General features: G+C 36.9%; 1 protein-coding gene and 1 long non-coding RNA gene across 8 annotated transcripts in view; one reads left to right on the top strand and one right to left on the bottom strand.

Annotated features, from left to right (window-relative positions):
- DCAF17 (DDB1 and CUL4 associated factor 17) overlaps positions 1-23,206 on the bottom strand; it is a 68,244-nt gene that overhangs the window by 16,685 nt on the left and 28,353 nt on the right. For 4 of the 7 annotated variants that reach the window (XM_089916681.1, XM_089916682.1, XM_089916677.1 and 1 more), the window contains 3 exons: positions 22,926-23,009; positions 20,552-20,707; positions 19,674-19,766 (listed from right to left, as the gene is read on the bottom strand). In XM_089916681.1, coding sequence (XP_089772807.1) covers positions 19,674-19,766; positions 20,552-20,707; positions 22,926-23,009 — 333 coding nt within the window. Of the gene's footprint in view, positions 1-8; positions 5,971-13,682; positions 19,767-20,551; positions 20,708-22,925; positions 23,010-23,206 lie in introns of those variants that run through there. The other 3 variants (XM_089916679.1, XM_022570029.2, XM_089916680.1) reach the window with 3 other exon arrangements.
- The window catches only part of LOC111172860 (uncharacterized), a 54,810-nt gene that overhangs the window by 14,620 nt on the left and 16,984 nt on the right, over positions 1-23,206 (top strand). The window contains exon 2 of the long non-coding RNA XR_016394140.1: positions 15,640-15,705. This is a non-coding gene — a long non-coding RNA (uncharacterized LOC111172860). The remainder of the gene's footprint in view (positions 1-15,639; positions 15,706-23,206) is intronic.

Here is a 23,206-nt window from a genome sequence, read left to right on the forward strand (position 1 = left end):
GCAAAAAAAAAAAAAAAAAAAAGAGAGTGTAACCTAGTGTAGCCTAGAGATTGTCATACTGAGTGTAGTAAGTCAGACAAAGACAAATATCATATGCTATCGCTTATATGTGGAATCTAAAAAAATGGTACAAGTGAACTTATTTGCAAAACAGAAATAGTCACAGGTGTAGAAAATAAACTTATGCTTACTGGGGGGAAGAGGGGGAGGGATAAATTGGGAGATTTGGATTGATATATAAAAAGATAACTAATAAGGACCTACTATATAGCACAGAGAACACTTCTCAATACTCTGTAATGATCTATATGGGAAAAGAATCTAAAAAAGAGTGGATATATGTATAACTGATTCACTTTGCTGTACAGCAGAAACACATTTTAAATCAACTATAATCAAATAAAAATTATATATATTAAAAAGGAGAGAGTGTAAAGGCCTTACAGGATCAAGAAAGTTCAATCAAGAGATTGAACAGTTTTAGCCATAGAAAAGAACAAAGAGGAACATACCAAAATTGAGAGAAAAATTAGATGTGAAGTATATGCTGAACTATAATCAGCAACAACTGAAAGAACTGAAAGTAATACTGATCGACTAAAAGGATTTGACCCTCATGGTCCAACTCTTCTCAAAGCCAGAGATGTGGGCATTTTACCTATAAACCCATAGGCTCTTCAGGAGCTTGCATTCATCTTTGGGACCCTGAGCTTGCTCTGGCTACTGAACCTTGCTTAAAAGGACTTCTGCAAAGCTATTGTTGCCATAATCATGCTGATGAAAGAATGCTTCAGGCACTGATGAAAAGGTTTTATTCACCAAGCCACAGATAATATTTTCTGAGTTTTGGAATAAGACGTATGATGTTAGACACAGAGCTGCTTATCATCCAGTTTCCAACAGTTCTGACAGATTTAGAAATAGAAAATGCAGTTGTTGCAAACAGCCTAACTGACATGAGAGGCATAGAGACAGTGCTACTAGTCAAAAATAATTGTGTAGCTTGTGCAGTAATGCAGTCCCAAAGCTAGCCAAGAACTGTAGCTTTTACTGCTGATGGTGATCAGGTTTTTGTGGGACATTATTATTTATCTGAAAATATAAGACCTAAGTTTCTAAGCAGAGATGTGGATTTATTTCAAACTGACTTGGAGAAGGAGGATGAAAATAAGTAAGCCCAGATATTAAATCTTCACCAACATTTGTCTATCCTTGGAAAGGATATTAAACACAATGAAAATTTTCTTAGAAGGTGCCAACTACATTATAAAGAGTTAAGATAAAAATAAGAAAAAGTATTTCTAAAATGTGGGAACTTGAGAATATAGAAGAACTCCAGTCTGCAGATGTTGCAACTTTGGAAGATGAGCCTCAAGAAAATAAAATGAAAATGAAAATAGTTAAGAAAAATATGGAACAACAAAAAGAAAACATGGAGCATCTTAAAAGTCTGAAAATAGAAGCAGAAAACAAGTATGATGATGCAATTAAACTGAAAATTAATCAGCTAGCAGATCCACTTAAGGATGAATCAAACCCTGATGATTCTGAAGTGGATAACCAAAAACAAGAGAAATGGCATTTTGAAGAAAAACAAAAAGAACACTTGGATACTTTAACTAAAAAGAAACAAGAGCTAGATATGAAAGAAAAAGAACTAGAAGAGAAAATGTCACAAAAAAGGAAGATAAATCTGCCCAGAGCAGATAGAAGAAAAAAAATTCTGCATCGATTCTAGATAAAGAAATTAATAGATTAAGACAAAAGATATAGGCAGAACATGCTAGTCATGGAGATCAAGAGGAAATAATGAGGCAGTACTAAGAAGCAAGAGAAAGGTATCTTGATCTGGATAATAAAGTAAGGACTTTTGAAAGGTTTATTAAATTACTGGAGGAAATAAGAACCCATAGATATGAAACATATCAACAATTTAGAAGGTCTTTGACTTTACAATGCAAATTGTACTTTGACAACTTATTATCTCAGCCAGCCTATTTGTGGAAAAATGAATTTTGACCACAAGAATGAAACTGTTACTATATCAGTTCAGCCTGGAGAGGGAAACAAAGCTCCTTTCAATAACATGAGGGCCTTCTCCAGAGGCGAATGTTGTTGTTGGTGGTGGTGTTTTGTTTTTTCCATGGCTTACTTCATTCTTTCCCTGTGGTCCACTACTGAATCTCCTTTCAGATGCCTGGATGAGTTTGATGTCTACATGATATGGTTAACCAAAGAACTGCAATGAACATGAGACTCAAGACAGCAGACTCCCAATGTTTCAGTCAATTTATCTTGCATACCCCTCAAAGCACGAACTCACTTCTGTCAAGTGAACTGATTAGAATTCTTTGAATGTCTGATCCTGAAAGAGGACAAATCACATTGCCTTTTTAACCTGTGACTCAATAGCAAGAAGACCAAAGTTGATTTGTACCTTAAATGCTATGTCCTCATGTTGAAAGATTTGCAAAGGGAAAAAAATTCAGGATTATTTGATGAAATAAAATGAAACCAAAGATATTCTAAAAAAAAAAAAAGCTCCTTTATACATCTGACCACAATAAATTATGTAAATAAGCCTAGAAAACCAACTACAATCAGCAATTTAAAATTATTTTTACTTTACTTTGAGAAAATCAATTTCATAGTACTGGTTTTAAATCTTTTTGGTTTTTTTAACTGTCTACTTTTATAGATTTTTTTTCAGAAGTAAAATTTTGTACATACTTACATATCTGTTTAGTTTGGGTTCATTTCTATAATATTTTGTAAGAATTAAAAGTTTGAGCATCTGGGGAAAAAAAAGAAAGAAAAAGAGCAGAAATAAAACCCAAAGAAAGTGGAAGAAAGGAAAAAATAAAGATAAACGTAGAAATTCATGCAATAAAAACATACATATAATGGAGAAAATCAACACAGCTAAAAGATAGTTCTTTGAAAAAAGCTAAGGAACATAATAAACTTCTTGTGAGACTGATCAGGAAAAAAGAGAAAATACCTTACCACAGCCTGGATCATCTGTGAACTGAACTTTCTGGCGTTTTACATGTGCTTACCATTATTACAAATCGTTTAGATATTAAAAGATCACAAAAGGATATGATAAACTTTATAATTTTGAAAAATTAGATGAAAGAGATTTCTAGCAAGACCCAATTCTCCAAAACTGACACAAGAAGAAAGAGAAAACCAGATAATTCAGTAACTTTTAACTAAATTGAATCTGTAATTTAAAGCCTTCCCAATGAAAGGAAGGGTTTGCTTCTATTATTAGTATTTTGTCTTTGTCATTGGTCACCTTTTCCTTCTTTACACGTCTAATAATCTTTTGTTATATGACAGACTTTGTGTGTAAAAGGAGAAGGCTCCAGCTGATATCTTCCATTAGTGAAGGGTCCCCCTTTCCTCAGTTAGACAGATAGATTGAAGGACAGATCACCTCAATCCAATCAGTGATTGAGTTGGGTCAGGGCTTTTAATTGAGAGTTTATAGTCTCTGATTCTTTAGCCCTGTAGTTCTGTCCTTCAGAGGTTTGAGCTTAGCTCTTTGCATACAACCCCATTGTTATGGGCTAAATTGTGTCCCCCATCCCCTCTCAGCTCCAAATTCACATGTTGAAGTCCTAACCCCCAGTAATCAGCATGTAACTGTATTTGGAGATAGGATCTTTAAAGAGGTAATTCAGTTAAATGAGTTCATTAGGGAGGGCCCTAATCCAATATGATGGATGTCCTTATAAGAAGAATTAGGACACAGACACATATATAGAAGGAAGACCATGTGAAGACACAGGGAGACCACCATAACCCAAAAGCCAAGGAAATAGGCCTCAGAAAAAAACCAACCCTGCTGACACTTTGATCTTGGACATATAACTTCAGGAATTGTGAGAAAATAAACTTTTCTAGGCTACCCAGTCTGTGGTACTCTGTTATGGCAGCCCTAGCAAGCTTATTCACCCATGTATGTATACCTGAGGGACAGACTAGTTGTGAATTTGTGAAAGCCTCCTTTCCCTAGAAGGATTTTTTTCCCCCAAGCACCACAAGACAATGGGAGATCACAATCTGCCTTTCTGGCCAGCACCCAGCCTCACATCACCCTCAGGAAATGTCTCATGGGGAAAACCAGCCTTGCATTTGGGCTCTTCCAGTTTCTAATAGGTCACACCAGCTCTGTGTGATTGTCAAAAATTCTTCTGGCTTCTTTTTCTTCTAGTACAGCCCACCAGGGAAGAAAACAATCATTAGCTCACCTAGGATGGGTTCTTACTGTTCTGGAATTTTAGTTCACCCATTCCTCTTTGTTCCACGACTCTCTGATATCTTTACAAATATAAATTTGCAATTTATCCATGTTATTTTCTAGTTGTTGCAACAAAAACATTGGAATACTGCAAATTAATATATCCTACTGAGAAGTTAAGGTTTTCATTAAACAAACGAATCCAGCAAAATATAAAAGGATACATCACAACCAAGTTGAGTCTATTTCAGGAATATGATTGTTTCAACATATAAAAATTAATCAGTGCAATTCACCACAGTAACAGAAGAAATGAGGAAAAATCATGATTATCTTAATGATGTAAGCATTGATAAAATTCTACATGTAGTCATGAAAAAAAACTCTTAGCAAACTATAGATAGAAGGAAACATCTATAAATTGTCATAGGGTATCCACGGAAAACAAAACTACAGGAAACATAGTACTTAATGGTGAAATGTTAAAACTGTTCACTCTGAAATCAGGAACACACTGGAGATCCTAGCCAATACAATAAGGCAAGAAAAATAGAAAACAGTGTTAAAGATAGAGGAAATAAAATTGAATTCTTGGGACTTCTCTGGTGGCTCAGTGGTTAAGAATCTGCCTGCCAACACAGGGGACACAGGTTCGAGCCCTGGTCCAGGAAGATCTCACATGCCATGGAGCAACTAAGCCCGTGCACCACAACTACTGAGCCTGCACTCTACAGCCCACCTGCTGCAAACTACAGAGCCCATGTGCCTAAAGCCCGTGCTCTGCAACAAGAGAAGCCACCGCGATGAGAAGCCTGCACACCACCACAAAGAGCAGCCCCTGCTTGACGCAACTAGAGAAAGCCCGCCCGCAGCAACGAAGACCCAGTGTAGCCAAAATATAAATAAATAAATTTAAAAGAATAAAAGGGGACAATTATATTTAAAAAATTGAATTCTTTGCATTCTTAGAAAATAAAATCCACAGATTGATATTAGAATTATTAGATGAGTTTAACAAGTTTACAGGATACAGATTAGTATGCAAAAATCAATGGAACTTACCTTGTTGAGCATCAAACCATTAAAAAATGAAATATAAAGATACTGTTTACAATAGCATCAAAATATACCAAACACCTAGTAATAAATCTAAAGAAAGATGTGCAATATCTCTATACAGAAAACCTAAAAACATTTCTAGAGAAATTGAAAATGATGTAAATAAATGGAGGGATATACTATGTCAATGTATTAGAGGACTCAAAATAGTAAAGATGTCATTACTCTCTGGGTTTATCTATAGAGTCAATGTAATCCCAATCAAAATTGCAGTGAGTTAATTTTTGTGGAACTGACAGATGGATTCTTTTATTTATTTATTTATTTTTGGCTGCGTTGGGTCTTTGTTGCTGTGCACGCGCTTTCTCTAGTTGCGGCAAGCAGGGGCTACTCTTCGTTGCGGTTTGCAAGCTTCTCGCTGCAGTGGCTTCTCATTGCAAAGCACGGGCTCTAGGTGCGTGGGCTTCAGTAGTTGTGGCACGTGGGCTCAGTAGTTGTAGCTCGCTGCCTCTAAAGCACAGGCTCAGTAGTTGAGGTGCACGGGTTTAGTTGCTACACGGCATGTGGGATCTTCCCGGACCAGGGATCGAACCTATGCCCCCTGCGTTGGCAGGCAGATTCTTAACCACGGCGCCGCCAGGAAAGTCCCTGACAGGTAGATTCTAAAGTGGAAGAGTAAAGAATATGTCAAGGGTCAAGAATAACCACGACACTCCTGAGAAAGAAAAATATGTGAGGACATACTCTACTAAATATTAAGATATAAATCTACAGTAATTAATACAGTATGATATTGGTGAAAATATTGACAAATAGACCAATGGAATGGAGTAGAGTCCTTATATAGACACCTGGTTTATGATAAAGGTGTCCTTACAAAAGTGGTGCTGGATTAATTAGATTTTTCTATGAAAAGGGAAAGAAAAGAGACACCCCGCCATCTCACACTATAAGCAAAAATCAATTCCATGTGGATTTTAGCTCCAAACGTAAAAGAGAAGTATTAGAGACAGCCCAGACACAGACTCAGAAAGTGCATGAGAGAGAGATTTACTTCTCACTTTTGAACATTTTAAAATTCATACCTGCAATGGAACAGTAAGGTGCCCTGTTACAAAATATCCTAGTGACACTGAGATATAGAGGCTGACAGTAACTGGTTCTTTGAAGAGATCTAGACCCCTTTCTTGAAATACAGACCCAGATTTAGGAGAGACACCATCAGAAACCACTTCAAACTAAGTTCCTTCCCTTGTGATAAGGAGCTTGAGGCCAAGGAGCTTCAGTGAGCTGTGATTCCCAGGTTTCCTGTCCTCAGTCATATACTGACACAGACCAATCCCAAACGGGGCATTTCCAGCTGCTTCCAACACCTTGGATCCTACTTCACTAAGGACATTCCCTACTCCTCATAGTCTTTCATGAGTCTGTACTATTTTGCTGCTAAAAAAAGAACTCAGCAAATTCCCCTCCTTCCTGATTAATCTGTTGATTTCCCTTGGAGCACCAATATATTTTTCAAAACTTCAAAGATGAGTAAATGTTCTAGGTATTAACTCCAGTACTATACCCCAAACGATATTGTTTATTAGAATGACTGTCAGTGACTATGCACTTTTGAACTCACCTAAATATAGCATTTTCCATCATGAGAATTTTAGATTAACATCAGAAGATACAAAGTCTTATTTCATTAATCTGTATGCAATTTTAGTATTCATTGACACGGACGTTTTATTATTACCTGCACTTCCTTGCCTAACATACGTTTCTTCTAGCAGGTATCAATAGCTGTTAAAATGCATCTTGTTTTATTCCTATGTCATTAAAAGCACAATTAACAATGCTGTTCTTTGAAGATAGAGCACCTAATGAGTTCAATGATCAAACTCATGAGATAGCCACAGAAGCTGCTGTGTCTCAGTGTTTTAGTCCTTATTAGCAGTCACGTCCCTGCGATGACTCAAAAGCATTCTTAGACACTTCTGTGTAGTCTACTAAGTTTAAAATGGGTAACAGGGGGACTTCCCTGGTAGCACAGTGGTTAAGAATCTGCCTGCCAATGTAGGAGACACAGGTTCGAGCCCTGGTTGGGGAAGATCCCACATGCCGTGGAGCAACTAAGCCCGTGTGCCACAACTACTGAGCCTGTGCTCTAGAGCCCGCAAGCCACAACTACTGAAGTCCATGCACCTAGAGCCTGTGCTCCGCAACAAGAGAAGCCACTGCAATGAAAAGCCCATGCACCACAGCAAAGAGTAGCCCCTGCTCACTGCAACTAGAGAAAGTCCACACACAGCAACAAAGACCCAACGCAGCCAAAAATAAATTAATTAAAATAAATAAATAAATAAAATGGGTAACAGATATTTATCATAATACATTATCAAAATTCTAAGATAGATTCTGAGAAGAGTCAATATTTATAAAATAACAGGTATTAATCTCACTGATCATAGAATGTGTATTCACTCACTGTAGGAGCATGTGAAAACCACAACCACCTCAACTTTGGGGAAGTAAAAATATTTAAGATAACCCACCAGTGGGCCTGAACTGATATGTTGGCAGTACCTTGTTTCCCCTGCACTTCCTTTTAGGAGTAGATGAAATCTTATTCCTCTAGCTCTAAGTGAAGCCAGTGGCTGGGGCCTGTTTCTCTCACCAACTCTTACTGGGAATGGACTCCCAGCAACATCCCTCCTAGCCCTCTTGCTCACCCCTCCCAGGGCAGTCCCCAGCCTCGAGTTTGTGAATAAACTTAGAATCAAACTACCATTTGTTTTCCAGGTAATAGATGGAGGAATAAAAAGTAAGTAGTGTTAACATTAAATTCCATTCATCCCAATATTATAGATTAAACAGTCAACTTAAATGATGAAAAACTCTTGGAAAAAAAATAGGAGTAGGACTTCCCTGGTGGTCCAGTGGTTAAGAATCTGCCTTCCAATGCAGGAGAGCCGGGTTCGATCCCTGCTCGGGGAACTAAGATCCCACATGTCTCAGGGCAACTAAGCCCGAGCCCACAAGACACAACTAGAGAGCCCACATGCTGCAACGAAGATCCGGCGTGCCTCAACTAGGATCCGACGCAGCCAAATAAATAAATATTAAAAAAACAAAACAAAAAAAAATAGGAGTAAATTTTCATGACCTTAGATTAGGCAATTGTTTCTTATGACATCAAGAGCAAAAGCAACAAAAGAAAAAACAGATAAATTGGACTTCATCAAAATTAAAAACTTTTATGCTTCAAAGGACACCATCAAGAGAGAGAAAAAACCACCTACAGAATGAGAGAAAATATTTGCAAGTCACACATCTGATAAGGGACTTATATCCAGAATATATAAAGAACTCTTACAACTCAACTATAAAAAGACAATCCCATTAAAATGGGTAAAGGATTTGAGTAGATATGTCTCCAAAGAAGATATAAATGGCCAATAAGCACATGAAAAGATGCTCAACATCATTAGTCATTAGGGAAATAAAAATCAAAGCCACAATGAAACACCACTTTACACTCACTAGTATTGCTATAATAAAAAATGGGAAATAACAATTGTTGGTAAGGAGGTGGAGGAACTGGACCTCTTGCATACTGCTGTTGAGAATGTAAAATGGTTCAGCTGCTGTGGCAAATAGTTTGGCAGTTCCTCAAAAAGTTAAACATAGAGCTACCATATGACCCAGTAATTCTACTCCTAGGCATGTATCAGGAGAATTGAAAACATGTAGCTGTACAAAAACGTGTACATAAATGTGTATAGCAGCATTATCGAAAATAGCTAAAAATTGGAATCAACTCATCCATCAAGAGATGAAATGATAAACAAAATATATTATATTTATACAGTGAAATGTTATTTGGCCAAAAACAGGGATGGAGTACTGATACATGATACAACATGGATGAAATTTTGAAAACACTACGGCTGAGTGAAAGAAGTCATATACAAAAGGCCACATTTTGCATGATTTCATTTATATAAAATGTCCAGAAGAGGCAAATCCATAGAGACAGAAAGAGTAGCAGTTGCCAGGGACTGAGGGAAAGGAAGAATGGGAATCACTGCAAATGTGTACAGGGTTTCTTTCTGGGGTGATGAAAAGTTCTAGAACTACATAGTGATGATGGTTGCACAACTTTGTAAATATACTAAAAATCACTGAATTGTACACTTTCAAAGAGTGAATTTTATGGTATGTGAATTATAGCACAATAAAGCTGTTATTAAAGATCAATATCTTACTGTACAGCAAAGGGAACTATATTCAATATTTATAATAACCTATAATGGAAAAGAATCTGAAAAATAATATATATATGTGTAACTGAACCACTTGCTATACACCTGAAACAAACACAACAATGTTAATCAACTATACTTCAATTTAAAAAAGTCAGTATCTCCCAACTATTAAAATGAAACTATCAAAATAAATCAATAAGGCTTAAATCTTTTAGAAAGAATAAACGAGTTCTATTATCTGACATTATTGAGGAAGGCTGGCTGGTCAGTTAACTTAAAAAGTTAATTAAAAAGGAAATCATTGTATAAAGATATACATAACTTGCAAACATTTTATTCCAACTTAAAATATAAAAGGGTACATTCATTTAACTATCTTTGATATAAGGCCAAGAAGTTTTCTGTAGGTTTGATTTTGCTGATTGGTGTTCTCTGCCATCTTTCTGGCATAAACCACACTCACTGGATATCATTTCCAGAACTGGTATTTTTAAAGCAGACCAGAACCCAGAGATACAAGTGAAGAAATCTGAGTCCAGAATCCTTCCATTTTTTTTCAGTTCCCCCTTTTATCAGACACCTTGTACAAAATCAAATTCTGTTGGCCTCACCCCTCTCTTCTTCCAGCCACTGCTACCAACACCATTCTGTGTGGACTCTGCAAACTTCATGTTGGCACAACCTGCCTAACGACCTCACTCATCACTTTTGTCTGAGTTCCCCCTTGGTTTCTGTCCATTGATGTCAAGGTGAACTCAGCCTTGTGCAGTCTGGAAATTCAGGGGAATGACGTTCTGGGGATGAGCTTTGAAGAGTGGCAGATGATAAGAACTGGGGGATAGATTATTCTCCATTTTTCCCCATCTTGTCCCTCACATACTGCCCAGGGGCAGTTCATGTGCCTTCTCAGAGGTTGATTCATGAGATTAAGCATTTAGTTGCACTTAGCCAGCTTGATACTGGATTTCCTTCTGTTTTTTTTTTTTTTTTTTTTTTTTTGCGATACGCGGGCCTCTCACTGTTGTGGCCCCTCCCGTTGCGGAGCACAGGCTCCGGACGCGCAGGCCCAGCGGCCATGGCTCACGGGCCCAGCCACTCCACGGCATGTGGGATCTTCCCGGACCGGGGCACGAACCCGTGTCCCCTGCATCGGCAGACGGACTCTCAACCACTGCGCCACCAGGGAAGCCCTGGATTTCCTTCTGTATCTGCTTCATTCCTCTTGCTCTTCATTCCTGCAGGGATTTCACTCCTTATCAAAGAAGTAGCACATAGGCTTTGCTTCAGGCTCTGTTTTTGAGGGAACCCAAGGCTAAGACATCTCTCAATCTTTCACAGCCACTCTGTCCACTCCTTATTTGACAGCAATTTTTAGTGACCTGATTATAACAAGTCTTTCTAAAGCATTTAACTTTTTAATAGTAAAAGCAAATTTTTCTTTTTAATACTCACATTTCATGGATTAATGTAATAAATTATATAATGACAGTAAAACACATAACTGGCAAAAGAGGTTCTTTAGAAACACAGTTGGCCCTTGGTATGCTGGAAAGCAGTCATGAGTTTGCAGATTAATTTTTTTGGGTCTTTGTCCATAGCAATTTACATTAAAAAAAATAGAAATATAGTTGATTTACAATATTGTGTTAGTTTCAGGTATACAGCAACATGAGTCAGTTATATATATGTACATTTTTCATATTTTTTTCCATTATAGGTTATTACAAGATTTTTTTTTTTAATTTTATTTTTTTGGCTGTGTTGGGTCTTTGTTGCTGCATGCAGGCTTTCTGTAGTTGCGGCGAGCGGGGGCTACTCCTTGTTGTGGTGCGCAGGCTTCTCACTGCAGTGGCTTCTCTTGTTGCGGAGAACAGCTCTAGGCGCGTGGGCTTCAGTAGTTGTGGCACGTGGGCCCTAGAACGCAGGCTCAGTAGCTGTGGCGCACAGGCCCAGTTGCTCCACAGCATGTGGGATCTTCCCAGGCCAGGGACCGAACCCGTGTCCCCTGCACTGGCAGGCGGATTCCTAACCACTGCACCACCAAGGAAGTCCTATTACAAGATTTTGTGTTATACAATAAATCCTTGCTGTTTACTTTATTTACAGTAGTTTGTATCTGTTAATCCCATACTCCTAATACCTCCCCCCATTTCCCCTTTGATAACCATAAGTTTGTTTGTGAGTCTGTCTGTTTTGTACATAGATTCATTTGTATTATTTTTTAGATTCCACATATTAGTGATATCACACAGTACTTGCCTCTGTCGGACTTACTTCACTTAGTATGATATGCTCTACGTCCATCCACGCTGCTACAAAAGGCAGTATTTCATTCTTTTTTTATAGCTGAGTAATATTCTATTGTATATATACTACATTTTCTTAAACCAATTGTCTGTTGATGGGCACTTAGGTTGCTTCCTTGTCTTGGTTATTGTGAATAGTGCTGCTATGAACACTGGGATACATGTATCTTCTTGAATTAAGATTAAATTAATTTTGTCTTTTCTGGATATATGGCCAGGAGTGGGATTGCTGGATCATATGATAGTTCTATTTTTAGTTTTTAAGGAACCTCCATACTGTTTTCCGTAGTGGCTGCACCAATTTATATTCTCACCAACAGTGTAGGAGCTTTCACTTTTCTTCACACCCTCTCCAGCATTTATTACTTGTAGACTTTTTGATGATAGCCATTCTGACTGGTGTGAGGTGATACCTCATTGTGGTTTTGATTTGCATTTCTCTAAAATTAGCAATGTTGAGCATCTTCTCATGTGCCTATTGGCCATCTGGATGTCTTCTTTGGAGAAATGTCTACTTAGGTCTTTTGCCCTTTTTTTTTTTTTAATTGAGTTGTATGAGCTGTTTATGTATTTTGGAAATTAACACCTTGTCAGTTGTATTGTTTGCAAATATTTTCTCCATTCTGTAGGTTGTCTTGTCATTTTGTTGATGGTTTCCTTTGCTGTGTAAAAACTTTTAAGTTTGATTAGGTCCCATTTGTTTATTTTTGCTTTTATTTCTACTGCCTTGGGAGACTGATCTAAGAAAATATTGCTACGATTTATGTCCCAGAATGTTTTGCCTATGTTCTTTTCTAGGAATTTTATGGTGTCATGTCTTGTATTTAGTTCTTAAAACCATTTTATTTTTGTATATGGTGTGAGGGAGTTTTCTAATTTCACTGATTTATGTGTAGCTGTCCAGCTTTCCCAACACCACTTGCTAAAGAGACTGTTTTTTCTCCATTGTATATTCTTGCCTCCTTTGTTGTAGATTAATTGGCCATAGGTGTGTGAGTTTATTTCTGGGCTCTTATTCTGTTCCATTGATCCATGTGTCTGTTTTTGTGCCAATACCATGCTGTTTTGATCACTGTAGCTTTGTAGTATAGTCTGAAGTCTGGGAGAACTATGCCTCCAGCTTTGTTCTTTTTGCTCAGGATTGCTTTGGCAATTCTGGGTCTTCCTTGTTTCCACATAAATTTTACGATTATTGGTTCTATGTGAAACATGTCCTGGGTATTTTGATAGGGATCGCATTAAATCTGTAGAGTGCTTTGGGTAGTATGGCCATTTTAACAATATTAATTCTCCCAATCAAAGAGCATGAGATATCCTTCCATTTCTTTGAATCATCTTAAATTTCTTTTATCAATGTTTTATAGTTTTCAGTGTATAGGTCTTTCACCTCCTTGGTTAAGTTTATTCCTAAGTATTTTTTTGATGTAATTTTAAACAGGATTTTTTTTAAAACTTTCTCTTTCTGATATTTCATTGTTAGTACAAAGAAATGCAACAGATTTCTGTATATTAATCATGTATCCTGCTACCTTCCTGAATTCATTTATTAGTTCTATTAGTTTTTATGTGGAGTTTTTAGGGTTCTCTATATAGAGTATCACATCATGCAGATTAATTTTGTTTGGCCATTTTGGAAAAACAGTTTGGAAGCTTCTTAAAAAGTTAAGCATATACCTAAACCTATGACTCAGTCATTCCCTCCTTGGTATTTACCAAACAGAAATAACGTATATGTCTGTCCATAAAAATTTGTACGCAACTGTTCATAGTAGCTTTGGTTGTAGTAGCCAAAAAAGGAAAATAACCCAAATGTACATTAACAGGTAAATGTATTAACAAATTGTGATTATATACATATAATAGAGTGCTACTCAGCAATAAAAAGAAATGAACTATTGATACATGCAATGCACATGGATCTCGAAGTAACAACACTGAGTGAAAGAAGCCAGAAAAAAAAGTACTTACTATGTGACTTCATGTATATAAAATTCTAGAAAATTCAAACTAATCTAAAGTGACAGTAACAGATTAGTGGTTGCCTTGGGAAGGGGGAGGGGAACAGAGAGGCAGGAGGGAGGGATTACAAAGGAGCAAGAGGAAACTTCTTGGGGTGATGGATGTATTCACTATCTTGATTGTGGCAATGGTTTCATGGATGCATACATGTCAAAACGATCAAATTGTATTATTTAAATATGCATAGTTTACTGTATGTACATTATACCTCAATAAATTTGTTAAGAAAACTAAAAATTTACACATGGCAAACAAACACATAATGTACTTACTATCATTAGTTAATAAGGAAATATAAATTAAAACCACAGAGATCTAATATAGTTACTGGGGAAAGCATAAAGGTTGTTTAATATGCTTTCCTATTAGCATCAAAAATTCACCTGATTTAGAAATAACATGAACTCGTAATTATTATAGGAAAAGGTCATATTCTGTTTTATTACAATGTTTTGATGCCATCCTGTCCAGCTCCAGCAGTCATGTGGAAACAGTCTGACATGTCCCTTTAGCAACCTAGGTTTTTCCTAGGTTGGTCTCCATTAAGGCAAAAGCAACTGGTGAGCAATGTATTCCATGTTTGAGAAAGAATAACTCAACCTGAGTTTTAGGTTACCTTAACTATTATCACAAAGAATGTTTTCAGCCGTTCCTTGTAGGGGGTGGTGTTAAAAAAGATGAAGGGATAGATCTGACAAGAGGGCTACTCTAGGCACAAGTATTATAGAAACAATCTAAGTATCAACTGGAAATGATTACACACCCACCAAAAATACTAAGATAAAAAAGACAAACACAGATGTTGGAGAAAATGTGGAGTAACGGTAAGTCCCCATTGTTGAAGGCATGTAAAATGTACAATCCTTTGGAAGAAAGGTCTGGCAGTTTTTTATGAAACTAAACATACACCTACCCTAGGACTTAATGATTCCATCCTTAGATGTTTACTCAAGAGGAATAAAGACATGTGTTCATAAAAAAATTTGTATAAGAATGTTCATAGCAGCTTTATTCATAACAGCAAAAAAAAAGAAAGAAAAGTGGAAACAGCCCAGGTGTCCATCAACAGGAAAATGGAAAAAAACAAACTGACATATTCATACAAGAGAATATTCAGCAATAAAAAGGAATGAACCACTGATACAGGCAACATGAATTGATCTCAAAAACATGCTGAGTGAAAGAGGCATTATGCTTTGCGTGATTTCATTTATATGAAGTTTTAGAATAGAAAAATTTAATCTGTGAGGCAAAATAAGCAGAACAGTAGTTACATCTGAGAGTTGGGGTAGGGAATGACTGGGAAGGGGCATGAGGAAACTTTCTGGCATGATTGCAATGTTCTAAATTTTGAAAAGGGTTTGGGTTACACAGGTGTATGAATTTGGGAAAAATTAGCAAATTTATACTTAATATTTGTGCATTACACTGCATGTGAATGTACCTTAAAAATGAAAAAAATGAAACCATACTAAACCCTACTTAATGATATGCCTTTTGAAGTATTAGGGGGATATATACTGATGTCTGCAATTTATTTTGAAAAGCATCATAAAAATAACATGGATGGGTAAGTAATAAAACATGTAGAATTAGAATCCATGTGGTTGGTATTTGGGTATTTACTGTAAAATTCTCTCAATTTTGCTGTATGTTTGAAAATTTTTATAATAAAACGATTAGGAAAAGCCAGTTGGTCTTATCTTTCTATTATCTATCCTTGGCCTGAAATAAATTATTCTTTCTATAGGATAGAGACTCTATAGAAACACAGGGACTGGAAATTAGCCCTGCATAATCCCTGGGATTCTAAAAGGTAAGTCATACATGTAAACATTGTAAGAAAGGTAAGAAAACATATTAATTATTGAAAAGAAAGCCAAGTTACATTAAGAGTAATTACTAATATTGGTGTTTATTATCACCACAAACAAGATGAGAGTACCATTTTTTTGTATCTTTTTAAAAACTGACTTTTTTCAGCCATTGCATGAAGAGCCATTTTTTTTTTTTTTTTTGTGGTACACGGGCCTCTCACTGCTGTGGCCTCTCCCGCCGCAGAGCACAGGCTCTGGACGCGCAGGCTCAGCGGCCATGGCCCACGGGCCCAGCCACTCCGCGGCACGTGGGATCCTCCCGGGCCGGGGCACGAACCCGTGTCCCCTGCACTGGCAGGCGGACTCTCAACCACTGCGCCACCAGGGAAGCCCAAGAGCCATCTTTTATGTCAAGTTATATACATGAATAGGCCAATTGTGTCTCATCCAAAATTTGTCCAAAATTCGGATATCTAATCATTTTTTAAAAAGACTTTCAAGCATTTTCGTATATACCCAATGTTATCATTGTTAATATGCTACATATGGGATAAAATAACATCCTTTGCCTTTTGAGAGCTTTAGAGGAAATCTGGCATAAGTGTGTGTCAAACAAATCTGAATGTGTTTCCCATCTCTGCACTTATTAGTTGTAGGCCCTTGGGCAAATTAACTTCTGTAAGCCTCACTTTCCTCACTTTACAAATGAGGAAGAAAAATGGTAGTTCATACCTCATACGGTTATTCTGAATGTTAAGTGAGACAATTCATTTTACATGTATCACAGTGATTGGCAGATAGAAAGCACTCAATAAATATGCTATCATTAAGAAAAAAGTGTGTACAAGAAACAAAACATTCAATTGATGGAAAAATGTGGAACAAAACCTTAGTTTATTTAAATAGAACAGTATCATCTCCTCACAAGGTAGTTCAAATAGCAACTACAATAGGATTTGTTTTTTTTCTCTCTGAGTTGCGAGAAATGTTTTAGAAAGTCAAAGAACAATAATCTTGCTGCACTGATACTGTGAGAATTCAGACTCTTAGATCAAAGAGAGAAATGCAGAAATATACCTCTCATCAGCTTAATATCTGGACCATCTAAAAGAAGCTACCCTGTTTCACCCAATCTTGCATTAAACATTCAGAAATGTCACCCATATTGTTTTATGCCTGTCACTAGCACCTGTTAAGTAGGCTGGCACATAGTTAAAGCCTCTAAAATAGTCAGATAGAGAGGAGGGTTAAGAAGGGGCAGGAGGATATTAACTACCACTTCCCTCTGCCCTCAGGAGAACAGCAGTCTCATGTCTGGCAGGCGGCGGAATGAGCAGCTGCGTGCCACTGTAGGGAGCTGGGAAGCCAATAATTTTGGGGGAATCATGCTCTATTGTTTCCTGCTATGTCTGTTACCTGTGCATTTACCACATTCTTTGCTATCTTCTTTATCTTTTGGCACCCTTTTTATTAACCTTCTTGTTAACAATCATGCAGTCCACATTCCCACATGGTGTTACAACTGGCTGAAACTAAGCAGTAGCAGCTTGTCCCTTTAGTTGGGGCATAGCTCTCCTATTTGTTACACTGTCCACAACTCCGTATTGTCTTTCACACTAGGTGCATTTCCTGCCTGGCCCATATGGCATGTGGATCCAGGTCTAGTTTGATTTGGGCAGCAGTGAGACAATAGGCGTTTCTTAGTGCTCAGTTCCTGTCTTGACTGGAAGTATTCCACCCAACCCTGCCCCCACCAAAAAAGCAGCCAAGAATCTCAGATAGTTCTCAGATGCCTTTCTGAACAGATGAGTTCCTTCATAAAAAGAAGGCAATGACTTAGAGAAAGGTAAACTCAACAAGCCTGCTTTTTAAAAAAAAATCTGACAGAATTGAAGTCTTAAGACATCCTTTTCTGAAACACTTTTGGAAATGGAGAGCAGGCTTTCTGCCTTTACATAGCACTGCATCTGCTTTGAAACCCACCATACTGGTTTCTTTTCTTTTCTCTGATATTTATCTATTTCCTCTTATCGAACCTGTTTCAAGGTATAAATTCACTGGGCAGGACTATTTAGATATAGCTCATGTCTAGTTGGAAGTCTGGGGCAATATCTAGCACATCATAACTATTCAGCTATTCATAACTGTGCTTTGTAATCACAATCATGTCTCCAAAATACTCTGACTTCAAATATTATATTAAATAGTACTATTAAATATGCATAAAACGAGAATGGATTTTTCAACTTGTAGATATAAAAGTATTAGAATTTAATATATGAAGATAGTTTTATCATCTTGCTCATGAGGTAATCATTTTTACTTTCCCAAGTGGTTATTATACATAAGTGCAGATTCAGAAAGATTTATTTTTAGCCAACATATAAATATTTTCCCTTATTCTAAAATGTTAGCAATCTTCTTTTCTATTGCACAAAAGACAGTTTTAGGTTTGTTCCCTTTATTTTTTTTTAATTTATGGACTCTGCTACTAATTTCTAGACTTTTGGAATAGCTAACGCCTTTCTCTCACCAGCCCTGTTGATCATAATTAGCCTGAAATTTATCTGCAAACTTCAAGGGCAGAACAGGGCAGAATTCACATTGTTCTTAACATGGGATCAGGCCAAAACTGAAGGAAAAACTGGAGGATTTTGATGTAAATCATCCAAGCTAATATCCCATATTTTAATTTTAAATTTGAATCAGCAATGATTTTTACTGCTGTCTCGTCCTCTTCTATTTTTACTAGTTATTCTTTTGAGCCTGAATCAGAGAAATGTGCTAAACATATGTATTGCAAGCAACTGGATTTTTCAAATAGGAACCACAAAGAAACATTTTCCTCCCTTTACTTGGGCTGCTTTTATTTAACATTCTGAAGAATGATTATCTGAGTTCAAGGATCATATTTTGATCAGTTCTAATAAAGAAGAAAAAATACTCATCTCACAGCTAAGATAGAGCCAAAACCTTTTTCTAGCTGCCAGTCAGTTTCCAAGCTAGTAAGAACTCCTGGGACTTTATCTACTCTTCTACAGGGAGCAGAGCTGGTACAACCCAGGATACCTTTATCTTATTGCCTAGGTATGAAAATATTGCCTAAGCAGAACTGGAAGACTCACCAAATAAATAGATGAGTGAAATGAATACAACATTCTTAGATGTATTAACAGCTAAACAGCCTACATATGAGAAAAAAAATTTCACTTACAGTTTGCTTGAAATCTTTTACATTAGCCTAACAGAAACACAAAAAACCAATGGGAACATCAAACCAAGAGAATAAAACCATGGAAGAAAAGATTATTGGGGAACTACAGCCAATTCCTGATACTATATACAAACACAAAACATATATACATATACATTTTTTTAAAACTGTGATGACACATTTTTGGCTCAAAGTATTCTTTCATATCATAGATCTCATTTTCCATCCTTAAACAAAGTTTGGGTGAGAGGATACAGGATTTCTTGATTTCTTTCTGTATCTTTTGTATCTTTCTTTTTATCTCTCCCCCTTAGTTTTACTAATCAAAATCCCAGGCCATCCTTTAACAACCACGTTAAACACCTACTCATCAATGACCCTCTCCCAAAAATTAGAATTAACCTCTTTCTCTGCTCTTCAATGTTTTATATTTGCATCACCACCCGCCTAAAAACTGCAAAATGTTAGACTTCTTGGGATGTCATTGTAAAAAATCTCTACATAAAATGAAGTACTCACCACCTTGTATGGCAAGAGTTTAAAAAAGAAGTCACAGTCATCTGAAGTCAACACAAGACCTTTTCTGGAAAATACTGGAGAATATGCTATGCAGATAATAAAAAGGAGAACTGGGCATGGCTGCTGGGGTGTTTGGCTAGAAGTCTCAGAAGTTACATCTCAAAATTTAAAATTATTGCAATCCTTTTTACAACTTTTGTTTGTGGTTTCTTCTTCTTCCCCAGGGTCACATACCATCTGGTAAACATAGCAGCTGAAGACCCTGCTGGGTTTCTGTTCTATGTGTAGTACCAAGTCTCTGTCAAAGTAAACTTCGTGGCTATATGTCTGTAACGAAAACAAAGGCAAATGGAATCTCCTCTTCACATAATCATATTCACTACTGAGTCATTAAAATGTCACAGCGTCTATGCTAGGGATGTTCAAATATACACTTGGAGGCAAAATAGCTGCCAGAAATAGTTTATTTTTCATTATTTGTGGATATGCAGACGACTTATGAGGAAAGCATTACACAAAATGTTGAGAATGAAAAGAACCCTGGACTTAAGAGTCTGAACACCCAGATTCTATTGCCAACATTGCCACTATTTCACTTGTGACCGTGGGCAAGTTGCTAAATCTTTCAGGTTCTCCATTGATAAAACAATGATTGGGTAAAGTAACATCTACTGTTCTTTATAACTTTTATATTCTATAATACTTAGAAGAGCAGACAAACGCTTCTAAGAGTGCTTGAAAATCCTACACGCTTAGATTTGTCTCTATTAAATAACTGTGGGGATTTGATACAGTATATTTTTATTTTTTAAAACATTACCAAACTTATAAAATAGGAGAAAACTAGACTATGGTAAGGAAATAGACAGTATGTCTCATGAAAAAAGCATAAAACTTTATCTTTAAAGCCAATGGTAAGGAGAAATTCTCCTCCCTAGAGGAGAAAGTCTAAAGAAGTACTCATTTTGTCCTGCATGTAGGATGATAACCTCTTCCATGTGGTCACTGGTATAGGTGAACCTGGACTGACGTGAACACAGTAACATCTGTTCCAATAAATGTCACCTATAAAGGAAACTCTTACAACTTTGTATTCCATGGACCCTACTCACCACATCCCATGACTCCACGAGTGGAATGCTTTTAAGTAAAGTTCCATATTCATTACAGTGGAAATCCAGGTGAGCTTTCCCTTCAGCATCTATTTGAGTAACAGCTACCACAGAAAGCAAATCTAACTCATCTTCATAGTCCACAATTTTGAAAGTCTTGGGGAATAGATAAGGCAAAAGAAAAGAGGGGCAAAATCCAGTTAGGATTATTTCTACATTTGTGGCTTAACTACTATTTATAAAAATATGTAGAAAGAAAAATGAATGGGTGGGAGCATAGATAGAAATGTGTTTCCACTTATCTGCCAAGTAAAATATCAGTCTCAAGATTTTTAGGACTCAAGAAGTATCCTACAGATTTTGATGAACACAACCGTCTATGTAGATCTCAGCCAAAGTATAACTGAAATTCTCTATTATGACAGCAAGCCAGAGTATCTCCAAATTTGAAAGAGGTATTCAACTGCTGACACTGACAGGTGTGTTCACTGGTTTCCAGATAGGACTAAATATATAAAACTCAGTTCTGAAACCTGAAGACTTCCCACTGTGCTCGGAAGGTTCTCATACCAGAAAAACACAAGTCATTTCAAGAAGAACTGATAGCCCATCATATACTATTTATGACCCTATTTGCCATCCTTTTTTAAAAAAACCCTTTCTTAGGGAATTCCCTGGTGTTCCAGTGGTTAGGACTACACGCTTTCCATCCCTGGTCGGGGACCTAAGATCCTGCAAGCCACGTGGTGCAGAAAAAAAAAACCTTTTTGGTTCCCTAAAGAAAGCAAAAATGGCTGCTTATACTTAAGGGAGAATATTAGGAACAGAAATCCAACCCACAGAACAGGACTGGGATAAGAGACGTTAGTTAGAAATGATTAATGATGTAAAGACATTAAGAGAGAAAAATCTAACCCCAGAACTCTGTCTCAAGGAAGAAAACCTGGGACTCCAACAGTCTCATGGGGAAGCAGATCTATGCTCACCCATCCAGGGATGGCACATCTTGACAGGCACAGCAAGTTTCTCTTAATCACCAAATACTAAACCTTCACTCACATTTGGTCAAACTGCTTTTTAATCCATTTACATTTTCTGCCTTTACCACCTATGACATAAAAATTTACGTAGATTTATTACCAGTGATTCCTTTTAATTTACTTTTTGCCTTAATCTTACCTTGGGCAAACTTCAAAAGGTGACTTCTTGCCTGAGTGTCAGTAATTTTATAGATTTTAGTCACAACCCCTTTCAACTTTTCCTTTACAGGTGAAAAGTTTTTGTTTTCTAATCTCACAATGCAGAGTATCTTTCTCTTTGCTACTACCTTCTCCCTTCTTAAGTATTCTTGCCACCTTTTGGTAACTTTGGTATGTTTTTTTGAATACAGTTTTACATACAGGGTAGGAAGCTTTCTGCTTTGTTCTCGATGGTTCAAAAGAATAAATATATATTTGGTTCAAAAGAATATACATTTTTTCTTTTTTGAGAGTAGCCACATACTGTGCCACCTCCAACCTATTTTAAAAGGTTTTCAAAAACTATCCTTAGGGCTTCCCTGGTGGCGCAGTGGTTGAGAGTCCGCCTGCCGATGCAGGGGACACGGGTTTGTGCCCCGGTCCAGGAAGATCCCACATGCCGCAGAGCAGCTAGGCCTGTGAGCCATAGCCACTGAGCCTGCACGTCCGGAGCCTGTGCTCCACAATGGGAGAAGCCACAACAGTGAGAGGCCCGCGTATTGCCAAAAAAAAAAAACAAAAAAACTATCCTTAGAGGGCTACTCAATATTTCTACCTAGAAATGGTCATATGAACTATATAGTTATAGAGTCTAAAGGGATTCAGTATTTACACAAAGGCTATATGTTTGAAGTATGAACACTTTGAGTTGATTTCATAAGTAATTCCAGTGCTTTTTTTTTTTTTAAAGAAAAGGATAAAAATGTATTAGCTTAGTGACTGGCAATGTCAAGTTGAGGCCAAAGGCTGAACTGATTTACCACACCCTTACACCCTCCTCCTCTGGCTCATGAACATTAACAAATACATCTATGTCTAGTAAGTGAAAAACAAGGCAAAAGCCATAGTCATCAAGATATAACTCAATAATTTTCTATTAAGAGATTTCCCTAGGAAGTGTGCATATCAATAAAACAATAAGCTAATAATAGTGTTTTCAAATTATTTCGGTCCTATGAAATCTTCTGCAAACAAAATCTTAAGAATAATTCCAATATTAAAAGAGAGGAGACAGAGACACATCGGTTCAAATAGCACACACAATCCTACAGACTAAGGTTGCATGGAGCTCCCCAACCTCTACTCCAGGGCAAGTTCATACAAGCTTAGTTTATTATTTCTGGCTAAAGTAATACCTCTTGTTCTGGGTCATCATCCAGAAGGTTAAAGCTTTTTTTTACCACCCGTCCAGAAGCTGTAACAGTGGGTAAGTTTTCATTCTATCATATGGAGAGAAATAAAAATATATGACAAGTCCTATTATGTAGTCAATGGCAAAACTGTATTAATGAATTTGTTAACTAACCAACCCTTCTCTAACATCCACAATTCTTTCCTCAACTGAGAAAATTCTGAACCAGATTTTGGATCCTCCAATTAATAAAAATACCTTATTATAGTAAAGTTTTTAATGGAT

Source organism: Delphinapterus leucas, chromosome 8, assembly GCF_059928025.1.
Source record: "Delphinapterus leucas isolate spDelLeu-1000000601 "Yukka" chromosome 8, BTC_Dleu_Yukka2, whole genome shotgun sequence".
Classification (NCBI taxonomy): Eukaryota; Metazoa; Chordata; class Mammalia; order Artiodactyla; family Monodontidae; genus Delphinapterus; species Delphinapterus leucas.